Source organism: Sceloporus occidentalis, unplaced genomic scaffold, assembly GCF_023333645.1.
Source record: "Sceloporus occidentalis isolate IW3139 unplaced genomic scaffold, rSceOcc1.0.p SCAF_3, whole genome shotgun sequence".
Taxonomy (NCBI): Eukaryota; Metazoa; Chordata; class Lepidosauria; order Squamata; family Phrynosomatidae; genus Sceloporus; species Sceloporus occidentalis.
The window spans coordinates 15,912,355-15,924,564 of NW_028316983.1; the positions used below are offsets into that span (position 1 = coordinate 15,912,355).

General features: G+C 38.5%; 1 protein-coding gene across 5 annotated transcripts in view; it reads left to right on the top strand.

Annotated features, from left to right (window-relative positions):
• The window catches only part of SYCP2 (synaptonemal complex protein 2), a 103,076-nt gene that overhangs the window by 24,837 nt on the left and 66,029 nt on the right, over nucleotides 1–12,210 (top strand). For all 5 annotated transcript variants that reach the window (XM_089513692.1, XM_089513694.1, XM_089513696.1 and 2 more), the window contains exons 14-18: nucleotides 190–250; nucleotides 485–633; nucleotides 4,291–4,365; nucleotides 10,382–10,525; nucleotides 10,624–10,720. In XM_089513692.1, the coding sequence (XP_089369818.1) occupies nucleotides 190–250; nucleotides 485–633; nucleotides 4,291–4,365; nucleotides 10,382–10,525; nucleotides 10,624–10,720 (526 nt within the window). The remainder of the gene's footprint in view (nucleotides 1–189; nucleotides 251–484; nucleotides 634–4,290; nucleotides 4,366–10,381; nucleotides 10,526–10,623; nucleotides 10,721–12,210) is intronic.

Here is a 12,210-nt window from a genome sequence, read left to right on the forward strand (position 1 = left end):
AATAATAATAATAATAGATGTGGAGCTATGAGTTTCTTAGAAAGATAAGGTTCCTTGGACACATGAATGAGGCCAATAAGAACGGGATGGTGCTATCTTTTAAAGTCTTACACATTTGAAAGGGATATTAAATTTAAAAACAGTACAGAAAGAACTTTCATTTCTGTTTCCCACAAATGTAATTTTTAGGGTCATCAGTGGGAAACTGTGTGCATACCTGAAGAAGAAGTTGCAACATACATTATTGAAGGTATTTGAATATATGAATTCATATTCTCACATTGTTGTTTCTGTTTAAGGGATAGTGTTGTATGACCACCTATGACATCCTTGCTGACTTAAAAAAAACCAAACTTCAAACTATGTTTGCTTTAAGGCCTCGTTTTCTTATTTACTGTGTACTTTTTTCACATATACACAACAAATTCATTATTAATGTAGGTAATAAACATTTAATACTTATGAATATGTTTTGATTTTATAGAAAAAGACAAAAATAAGTTGTTAACAATACATCTATGCAATCCGATGTCTGTGGGTGTTCAAGAAGGGGAGAAAATAATACTGCATTTTGATTCTGCTTTGGAAATTTTGGATGCAGTTAGAAAAGTCTATGGTGCAACTAAATGTCAGGTAAGATGAAAAATTTCTTAACCTCCCCCTCCCCCTCAAAAAACAAACAACTAGCTGAATCATCAGTCAGAGTGGCTAAAGCCATTTCAGTATTGTGTCTTGGTCTGAAGTCACTCTGAAATCAGTCCAGATAATGTTTTCCCTGAAGATTCCCATCCACCACATGCTCAAGAACCTTGATTAAGAAGGTGGTATTAGTGATGGGACAGTAGTTCTTATATACTTCAGGTTCCAGGGAGTTTCTTTTCAGGAAAGTACACACTATAACCTCCTTCAAGGTAACAGGCACCACCCTCTGATATAGTGAGGAATTTAACACACTTGTCTCCTTCTCAATTGATCTCTACTAGATCTTACCAGATAATAAGGGCAGGTCAAGTTTACATATAGGAGAAACTAACTCAAGTGTCTTGTCCGTATCATCAGGTTGTAACAACTGAAACTGATTCCAGGAAACCTGAGCAGATGGCTCTTTGGTAAACATGTTCTGAGTGAACATGGATACTTTTCACCTCACAATGGCTAGTAAATTTATTTTAGTACAAAGGATTGTACTAAATAGGTTCTCAATAGGTTCCCCACTAGGACAGTTTTATTAGGCAGCATGTTCAGATTAAGATAACAGAGGCATAGTAAGGCTTTTCCCCTCAACCCTGCTGCCACCTAATAAGCACAGCAAAGAATTCTTTCTGATCTTTGACCATACCCACTCTGTGACCTTTGTGACTATAGCTGTTGTTCACCCATCTTCATTACTTGTAGATCTTCTGTGTACCAATGTGTATTAAGGGTTCTACAACACTGGATTGGATGCTCAGGGTTGCTTGTAAAGATGGCCCTTTCCATTTCATGATTTCATAATGAAAACAAGGTCTTTACCAGACGTGTCTGATACCATATGTCTTAGAGCATTGACCATCTTTGTTCTGAAGGCTGTTTAATTAATATATGAAATTGAGGGATGAGGTTGTTCGAAGTTTGGGGAATTATATCATCAATGAGGCTCAGTTTTAATTTTCCTTGTTGGAGTCAGCTGGGGCATTGCATGTGCTGACCAGTGCCTTGATGCTGTAATGGACTGGGTGAGGTCCACAAAATTGAAAAAGTTTGGCGCTCTGGATTGGCAGTTGTCATGTTCAGTAACTTAGGTGCTATACCGACGGGCGCTATAGTGTGCCCTCATCATGTACGAGGGGCGGAACTTCCAGATGCCCCTTGCACGTGACGAGGGCGTCAAAATGGTGGCGCCCTGTACAGATGGGTGCCGCCATTTTGACGTGACAGACGCTTAGCATCTGCACGTTGCGGTGCCATTATGACGCTGCTAGTGCACCACTGGCGCACTGCGGCGTCATAATCGCACTGCAAGAAGAACCCGCTTTTTGCGGATTCTTTTTGCTCCGCCCACAGGGCAAAGCAAGACGCCGGGAGACTGTCCTTTTTGTACAGATCGTTTTGGACATAATCGCACCGCAAGAAGAACAGCCTTTCTTGGATGGGGTTACACTCTTTCTTAAGGAGCAGTAATATAGCCATGGAGTACTTCTGGATCCAGCTTTGTCACTGGAGACTCAGGTGAAGTTTGAGGCTGAGTGCTAAGCATTGGCTTTGATTGGTCCTCTAGCTGAACAATAACATTTTAGGCACAATAGTACATGCACTGGTTACTTCCCAGTTGTCTACTAAAATGTTTTGAAGATGACTTGGAAGCTACAGCTAGTTCAAAATACAGCAACAAAATTGCTAACTGGAGTGCTGTATAGACAGCAGACAGCACTGATTTGGAAAGGATCTACACTGGATGCTACTTCCCTTCTGATCTGAATTCAAGGTGCTGGTGATGACATTCAAATCCCTAAATGGTTGGGATCTTGATACTTGGAAGAACTTTTGTTATTGTTAACCATTTTCTAGTCGATCTCGACTCATGGCGACCCTGTGTATGAGACATTTCTAAGACTCCCTATCTTCCACTGCTCTTCTTAGATTCAGCAAATTCATACCCATGATCTCTTTAATAGAGTTCATCCATCTAGCGTGCATTCTTCCTCTCTTTCTACTACTGTCTACCTTCCTTAGCATTGTTGTCTTTTCCATTGAGTTGTGCTTCCAGTTATGTGGCCAAAGTACTGTATGACAGCCTCAGTTTAGTCATCTTGGCTTCCAAGGAGGTTTCCGGCTTGATCTGTTCTAGGATTCATTTGTCTTTTTGGTTGTCCACAGTATCCTCAGCACTCTTCCCTAGCACCACATCTCAAAATAATTGATTTTCTTCTTATCTTCATTCTTCATTGTCCAGCTCTCGAATCCATACACGATAACAGGGAATACAGTGGCTTGTACGATTTTGACTTTCATGCTCAGTTAAAAACTTTACTCTTTAGGATATTTTCTAGTTCTTTCATAATGGCCCTCCCCATTCCAGGTCTTCTTATTTATTGACTGCAATCCCGTTTTTGTTTGAGCCAAGGTATGGGAATTCTTTTACTATTTCTATTTCTTTATTGCCTAGGTTGAGTTTGTGAGAGTGCTGAACTTCTTTAGTTAGATATTTCAGTAGCTTCACTTTGTTTTGAACTGCAATTCACACCTTGCATCATTTATTCAATTTTCACCAGGCTGAATATGGTTTTTGTTTTGAGAGGGAACATATGCTAAGTAGGTATTGAGCAGGTACTGAGCTTTAGTTCTTCTGACCTTCTTCCTATAAATACTGGCTACTGATGTGTTCTTCCTTGGTGATTTGTGTTTTCTTCCATTTCATAGATCTTTCTGTCTTTCTGAATATCCATGGATCCATCTAATTCTTTTAGATTTTAACACATCCAAAATGTCTATATGCACCTAACCTCCTTCCTTTAGATGCCTTCCATTTTTCTTTCTGTTTGGAATTATGTAAGTCAGAGTCTGTACAGACAGGCCAAAATAAAGCTGCTTCGGTTCACTTTGGAGGTATGATGTTTAAGTGGTGCTTGAGTCCTAAGAGGCCAGAAGCCATGCCAAAGTCATGCTCCAATCCTAAGGACTGGAATGCAGCTTTGGCTCAGCTTTTTGCCTCTTAAGATGCATGTGTCATTTAAACAGCATACCTCCAAAGTGACCTGAAGCAGCTTTATTTTGGCCTGTCTGTATGGGCCCTAAGATACTTTAAAAAAGATACTATATATCTGTAAAAAAATGAAAATCTTATACCTCAATACTATTATTTGTAGAAAAGTAAATATGATACTGTCTGTTAGTAGCATTCAAACACTAATATTTTTAAATTAGTATCTTACTTTTAAGAAACTCAAATCCATCATAAACTCATTGTCTCTTTGAGTATTTCTGACCTTAGGCCCTTGGCCAATATATTCTTAAGCTTACCAAAGTTGGCTTTACATCCAGACTCCCCTCCAAAAAATTGCACACTCATGGTAAAGTTTTGCACTCATGGTGTCACTCTTCTGTAAGGTAAAAATGATAACAGAAATAACTATGCATGCTTGGAATTTTTATCAAGTCCCCTGTATGTTTTGGTTTGTTTTGGTGGCGATGATGATGAAAATGATGACTAATTGCTATAAGTACTAGAAACCTAAACTGGTTTTTTTGGGGGGGAGGGGCTTTTTATTCTCCTTTTGTACTGTGGAATATTTCTTAATAATATCTTTTTAGGGTTTTACAAAGAAGAATACCATATCAGTTGCCAAAACAACAGTGCATGTAATTTTTGATGAAAGTGGATCACAGGTAAATATTTTCATTAAGATAAAGCAGTATTCAATTATGTATGAACAAACCCTTTCCTAATTAGTGTGGAAGAAGAACACTGTGATCAGCTAGGAACCTTAAAACATTTTTTCTGATGTTGATGATGAGCTATAGTAATAAAAGTTAAAGCTTCTAAATTTTCTGTATGTAAAACAAACTAGATCCACGTAGTACCAATTCCAGAAATGTAGCCAGAATGAATATATACTATTTCTATTAATGAATTAGATATACTAACCAGCATTGCTTAGGAAGATCACGAACCAAAATTAATAATTGGTTTCCACATCTCTGGAAGACTAGTCCCAATCTTGTGCTTCAGTTTCAGTTGCACTCGAGAAAGCAAATTTCTTCTAATGGCCTGCCAAATATACAACTCTTTATGAATTAAAAAATAGTTGGGATTTCCCCTAAGTGATTTTTTTTGTATGCCATATAGCCTGTATAATAATAATAATAATAATAATAATAATAATAATAATAATAATTTTTATTTATATACCGCTTTTCCGCAGATCAAAGCGGTGTACAAACAATTAAAAAACCATAAAAAACATTGCATAAAATAGATAAAATCCCATAATAAAACCGTGAAATCACAAACATTTTAAACACAATCGTTCACATTCGGGGGTAAGCGTAGGGAATCAATGGCAACAGAGCAGGCAGTATGTTATGTCAGGACATCCCAAGCACCTCCTCTAGATTTAGTGACAGTTGGTTCAGTGATTTATACATAATGCATTTATCCAGAAACCTAATCTTATTTATATATACTGCCAAAGAGCCCCAGCTTTGTGTACAGTTCAGAGTTCTAAAAGAGATTTATAGCTATTTGAGTCCTCAGACTCCTGCTGTCTCCCTTGCCTCCGCCTCCCTCAACCCTTGTCTCTTACCAAGACCAGCGAACCAGAAGTATCCTGGCTGAATCACCGTAAGGTCTCCTGGGACCTTAGAAGCAGTGCTTTACTTTAAGCATGCCCAGTAATGTAGTGTATTTCCTCACTGCCATAACTGAGGTCTTCTGTAGAATATATGGTATCAGAGAGGTGAAGAGAGTGCCTTTGCACATGTGCAGAGAGAACACTTTTGGTCCTATGGAATAAGCAGTGCTTCATGTTTCCACCATGACACTACAGTTCTGTGGCGGTGGGATTGTGTGCTGCTGTAAGGCAAGAGGCTATGCTGATGGTAGCAGTGTTGCTCCATTTCAAACAGGACCCTGACTAAATATGCCAAACATCTACAGGCATCAGCAGTAATGGGGCGGGGGGGGGGTTGATATTGGTGGATGATCTCTCAGAGACAATTGCATTGGCACCATACCTAACATTTGTTAGTAATGCGCAGAAGGAGGTACAGTGAACCCCCTTTGAATATCTTACTATGAAACCCTAGGATAAGACAATCCAAAATGAAAAGTGATAGTGTGATAAGAGAACACACCCAGGTTGGAAGGGACAGCTACAGGTAGCACTGTGCCTAATGACTCAACTAGACTCAAGCCGAAAGGGTTTCATCTGTTGATGTGCTCAGAAGTGAAATGAAGGTCCAAAGCAAAACACTTATAGGATCATGGAATGTAAGAAACGTGAATTAAGGAAGCTAGACATAGTGAAACAAGAAATGGAATGTATAAATATGGTTGTACTTGGGATGAGTGAACTAAAGTGGACATGAATGGGGCATTTTGAGTCAGATAATTACAACAGTGTTTTATTTAAGAAATGAAAATCTAAGAAGAAATGGTGTGCCATTACTAGTGAGGAGAGATGTAGCAAAAACAGTAAAAGAATATAATATAAAGTCTGAACAAATAATATCAATAAAACTTCAATGACAACCTATAACCATAATCCAAATTTATGTGCCAACTACAAAGACAGAAGAAGCAAAACCTCAAAGATTCTATTCTGGAGCCTAAGAAAAATTAGATCACACACTAAAACAAAACTTGTTGATCATAGATGACTGTAATACAAATGTAGAAAGCAGAGCAGAAGCACAAATACGGTAGTAGGGAAATTTGGCTCAGGATGAAGAAATGAAGCAGGAGACCAAAGAACTGGAAGAGACCTCAAAGGCCATCAAGACCAAGCCCCTGCCCTGTAGGAACACACAATCAAAGCATCCCTGATAGATGGCCATCCAGAATCTGTTTAAAAACCTCCAAAGAAGGAGACCTCACCATTCTCCAAGGGAGTGTGGTCCACTGTCAAGCTGCTCTTACTGTCAGGAAGTTCTGCCTAATGTTGAGGTGGAATCTCTTTTCCTGTAGTTTGAATCTTTTGCTCTGAGTCCTATTCTTTGGAGCTGCAGAAAACAAACTTGCACCATCTTCAGTATGACATCCTTTCAGATATTTAAACAGGGCTATCATATCACTTCTTAACCTTCTTTTATCCAGGGTAAACATACCCTGCTCCTTAAGTCACTCCTCATAGTGCATAGTTTCCGGACCATTCACCATTTTGGTCACCCTCCTCTGGACATGTTCCAGTTTGTTAATATCCTTTTTGAATTGTGGTGCCCACAGCTGGACACAGTATTCTAGATGAGGTCTGACCAAAGCAGAATAGAGTGGCACTATTATTTCCCTCAGTCCAGACACTATACTTCTATTGATACAGCCTAGAATCACATTAGCTTTTTTCGCTGCTGCATCACATTATTGACTCATGTATAAGTTGTAGTTTACTAGGACTCCTAGATTCCTTTCACACGTACTGTTGTCAAGCCAAGTGTCCTCCATCCTATATCTGTGCATTTCATTTTTTTCCTGCCTCAGTGTAGTGCTGTACATTTCTTCCTGTTGAAATTCATTTTGTTAGTTTTGGCCCAGCTTTCTAACTTGTTAAGGTCATTTTAAATGTTGGTCCTGTCCTCTGAGGTATTAGCTACTCCTCCTAATTTGGTGTCAATTATAGATTTGATAAATATACCCTTTATTCTGTCATCCAAGTCATAAAGATATGGAATAGCACTGGGCCTAGGACAGAACCCTATGGTACCCTATTGGTTACTGCTCTCCAGGATGAAGAGGAGCCATTGGTGAACACATTCTTCAGGCAATCAAAGAGGTGAATGTGTAAATGGACATCACCTGGTGGCCAGTAAATAAATCAGACTACATAATTGGAAGCAGAAGATAGAAAGTTCAATTGTCTCTGCAAAAACAAGACCAGGAGCACATTGTGGCATAGACCATCAACTGCTGATATCAAAAATTAGAGAAAAGCTAAAAAAGAATATTAAATAAATCATCATGCCAAAATACAACCTAAAGAATATACCCATAGAATTTAAAGAAAATATAAAAGTAGATTTACACTCTTAAGTCTAATTGGCTGGTAGCCAGAAGCACTCTGGACTGAAGCCAAGGTCATTGTCAGAGAGGAATTAAAAAAAAATAGTCTACAGGCAAAAAGAAGGAGAACCCTCAATGGATGATAGATGAAACCTGGTCAACTTATCCACGAATTAAAGTAGGTACTCAACTCTTATCAAAAAAAGAACCCTTCCCTTCTCTGAGTAGAGGGCTTAGTCCATCCTGGGAGAAGCTAAAAGAAGCACTCTCTCTGCCATGCCACCACTTCTGGCCTTATTGAATGCCTGCATGGGAAAATAGTTATGAAGCAGCTTTTTGGCACTCCCCCTGAAAGAAGCGCCAAGAGAGTAGAGGGTGTTAGTGCTTCTTTTAGGTTCTGGGGCTGAACTAAGGTCTCTTCTTTCACCACTCTGCTGAGAAAAGCAGATAGTTCCATTTTTTTTATAAGAGTTAATACTGTACCGTAACTCTTGCCTTTATCTCCTTTTAGACATGTGTATGTTTCTTTAGCCCTGCTTGTGCCTGATCACCTCCCCACACATCGCTCAGACACCATTTACTCTAGCTCACTCCTCATCCATCAGACCTTTAAGGGTGAGCACCAAAGTTATACCTGCTGAAATTTTGGAAGTTCTTTGGCATTGTTTTCCTTTGTTTTGTCCTTTATATCCTTTGTTACATGCCTCTAAGGTTTACCCTTGACTTATCCATGGATCATATAAAAATCTACCATTTTGGCCCCCAAAAACTTCCATTGACATTTACATAAGGTCAGCTTATATATTAGTATATATGGATGATGAAGACACTGAAATAGTTAAAGATTGTCCATATTTTTGCTCAGTCGTTAATTACAAAAGAAACCGCAGTCAATTTTTTTGTAAAAAAAACCCCAAGACTTAGAAGGGCAGCTATGAAGGGACATGAGCCTGAAGTGTCAAGATATATAACTGAATATTAAAGTTAGGATTGTCCATGCCATTGTACTTCCAATTTCTATGTATGGTTATGAAAGCTGGACAGTGAAGAAAGCTTATATTAAGAGAATCAACTCATTTGAAATGTGGTGCTGGAGAGTATCCATGATCCCTCAGGCACAGCTCTATGATGGCTAGGCACAGAAGTAGCTGTGAGGCCCTCCCTCTGTTCCAACTGCTGCTGCCCTGGCAGCAGAGGGAGAGAAGCAGAGGCAAGCACAACTCTATCATGCCTAGACCCAGAAGCAGATGAATGCCCGTCCTTCTATCTCAACTGCTGCAGCCCTGGCCACAGAGGAAGAGAAAAAAAGAGGCAGGCACAGGTCTACTCAGCCCAGAAGCAGATGAAAGGCCTTCCCTCTATCCCAACTGCCACTGCTCTGGCCTCAAGGAGAGACAACAAAGCAGCTCCATCACACCTAGATCCAGAAATAGACGTAAGGCCACAGAAACCCATTGAATGGCTTTGGGAAATCTCTCTCAGCCTCAGAGGATGGCAATGGCACCCAATTTCTGAATAAATTTTGCCCAGAAAACCCCATGGCTTTAGAATTGCCAGAATTCAGAAATAACAATGATATGATCATGGACATGTACATGCACAAACACATATACACACATGCCTCCTATTCAGGGAAAGCAGTACTCCTGTGAAAACCATATCTGTATGGGAAAATCTGTTTTTACTTGCAACTATGAAAATCTATAAAAGATCAGAAAAGATACATACAGTGGCCCTTCTTATACATGGATTTTTTATACATGGATTCAAGCATCCACAGTTTTAAAATGTTCAAAAAAAGTATAAATTTCAAATATCAAACCTTGATTTCCCATTTTTATAAGGGACACCATTTTGCTGTGTCGTTATATTTAATGGGACTTGAGCATCCACAGATTTTGTTATCCACGGGGGATCTTGGAACCAAACCCCAGCATATACAGTAACAAGGGTTCACTGTATATTGTTAAATATTGTTTTGTGGGGAAGAAGAACACTGAAACTAGATGAGGAAATCTCCCTCATCCCAAAATCATAGAACATTACAGATTTTCTTTGCCATATCTCTGTTTCTGTATGCTAGACAGAAATTTCTAGCATGCAGTGAACTTTTGGGTCTCAGGAAATAGCTTCCAGTCCTTGAGGTTCCAATTGCTTCATTGTTCCAATCATAGGTTCTTGGGGAAGGAGACCCAAAATGCACAGAAAAATGTAATCTAATGTAAGGAAGTCTAAAGGGATACATTTTTCAGAAAACAAAAAACAAAATCCCTATCTTCATATGTACTCTGATGGTTTGAGCTGGCAGTGTGTGAAATGAATCTTGAGGTTATGGTAGAGAGCTTGTTGACAATGTCAACCCAGTATGTTCCGCTTTCCTAAAAAGTATATTCAGTGTTGGGTAAGCTGTTTTGAAGTCTTATACTGCAGCAGTTCTTTTTTTTAATGTATTGATTCAGAACAGCAGCATCCTTGGTACATTGTTAAACTAATGCTTATATTCCTGTTTAAAAAGTTAAAAATTAAATAGAGTTTAAAAAGTGGTCACTGTTGAGCTGATTGTACTTGGTTTTATTGTTGCTGGATGGAGTTTGTAAACCCCCTCCCACCCCCCAGAAATGTTGTATACGATGTCTTAAATACTTAACTGGGATTTTATTTCTATTTTTTTAAATCAATACTGAATAGGTTTTTGTACCAGAGAGTCAGATGTCACCTTTGAAAGAAAAGGTTGTTGGGAAAGGTAATGACTCTCTATATCAGTATTCTGGGATGCAGGCAGATCTTATTCAAAAAGCTAATAAGGAAGATTTCCAAACAGTTCAATCCAAGGTAAATTTATTAAAATGTATAAAGAAAGTTGGCAGTAGCACACTGCATTGTTAGAGGAAGGAATGTCATCTTAAATTACATTTCTGTTTTAATTCAAGATTACTCCAAGTAAAAGGAAAATGTCTGAGGCATCAATGATTGTACCATCCACATCCAGATTGTATATGCAGAGCCCTTTACCATTGGTTAATACTTGTAAGTTAAATGGGATTACCTTTTTTACATTAGAATATGGTAATTTGTTGTAGCAAATGCTTTTGGTTATTACAGATGGGCCAGAACTATCACATGTTTGTGGAGGTGGGTACTGCCTGAAAGTGGGGGCAGATCAGGACAGCATTCCGTATCAGTCAGAACCAAGCACTTAATATAAAACAAATGCAGTTCAAAGGAATCCGACTGATTGATTTATACAAAGCAAAAAAAAAAAAAAGGCCCATTGTGGCTGTGGATGCAATATAATTTTGGTCAAATCTCTTAATTTCCAAGAGAAAAAATATATATAAAGTGTAGGTGAGTGGTAGACGTAATTCTGAGGAAAGGAAAATTGAGATAGAATGTAGATAAAATGGAAGTGATACATAGGGAAAAGTTAAGTAAATGATGGTTAAAGATGGAATTAGCAATGTTCATTTTAAGGAAAGAATGGCATGGTGGCTAACAAGTGGGAGAAAAAAAATTTGTATTGATATAGTTGCTGGTTATGTTCTGTATCTCAGTAAAAAAAGATGGAGATGTGTGGCGGAAGCAACAGAGTTTGGATGTAGAAAATAGTTAAGTCTTTAAAATACGTGAGATACATAAAGCAACACTTGCATCCTATATATTGGATGGTCAAAAGAAACTCCTATTTCTCTTTCCTCTTTAAGTTCACATTCCCAAAATGTTACGTTTAAACTGTCTTTCCTATTTATATGGTATAAATATTTTCTCTATTAACAGTAATCACCATAATTTCTCCATAATCTGTTTTCTTTTGATCATCCAATATGTAATATGTAGGTGCTAATGTATACTTGTAGGGGATTTAAAAGAAGGACTTAGGCCCAAAACAGATGGGCCAAAAAACATGGTTTTCAGCCACATTTGGGGTGTAGCGTTTAGATGGTGGATGCCCCAAATGTAGAGGGGAACCATGCCAGATCCACATCTTCCCCAAAGAACCGGGCCAAAAAGGAGCCAGTAAAATACTGCTTCTTTTGTTAGCCCAGCTGAAAACTGCAGCAGCAGTCCAGATCGGGGCCTGGCATGTAAGATTGCCACAGCCCTCATGTGAATCATGCCGGCACGGCCAAGTGTTTTAAGAAGTAGCAACAGAGAATTGTGTACTAAAGGATTTAGGGGGGAAATGAGTCCTGATTCTCATGGAAGAGGAAAAGAAAGGAGGAGGGGGAGTTGGAGGAAAAGTTTCTCATGAGTAATGGCAGCCTTGGAGAAACATATCTTTGAAATGAAAAACAACAAGAATGTATTGCCTCTACAGGATATTCAGAAAATGTATTGATTGTATACCAATTTATTAAGGTGGATCAGAGCTGTAAGAAGGAATTAGGAATATAAATATAGCCAAAGATTTTGATTCTATATCACACAACCATATAGTATGGGTCTTAAAATAGCAGGAAATGAATAAACATATTCCACAATTCATCTATTTATGGATACACTTGCTACTGTAAGAATAA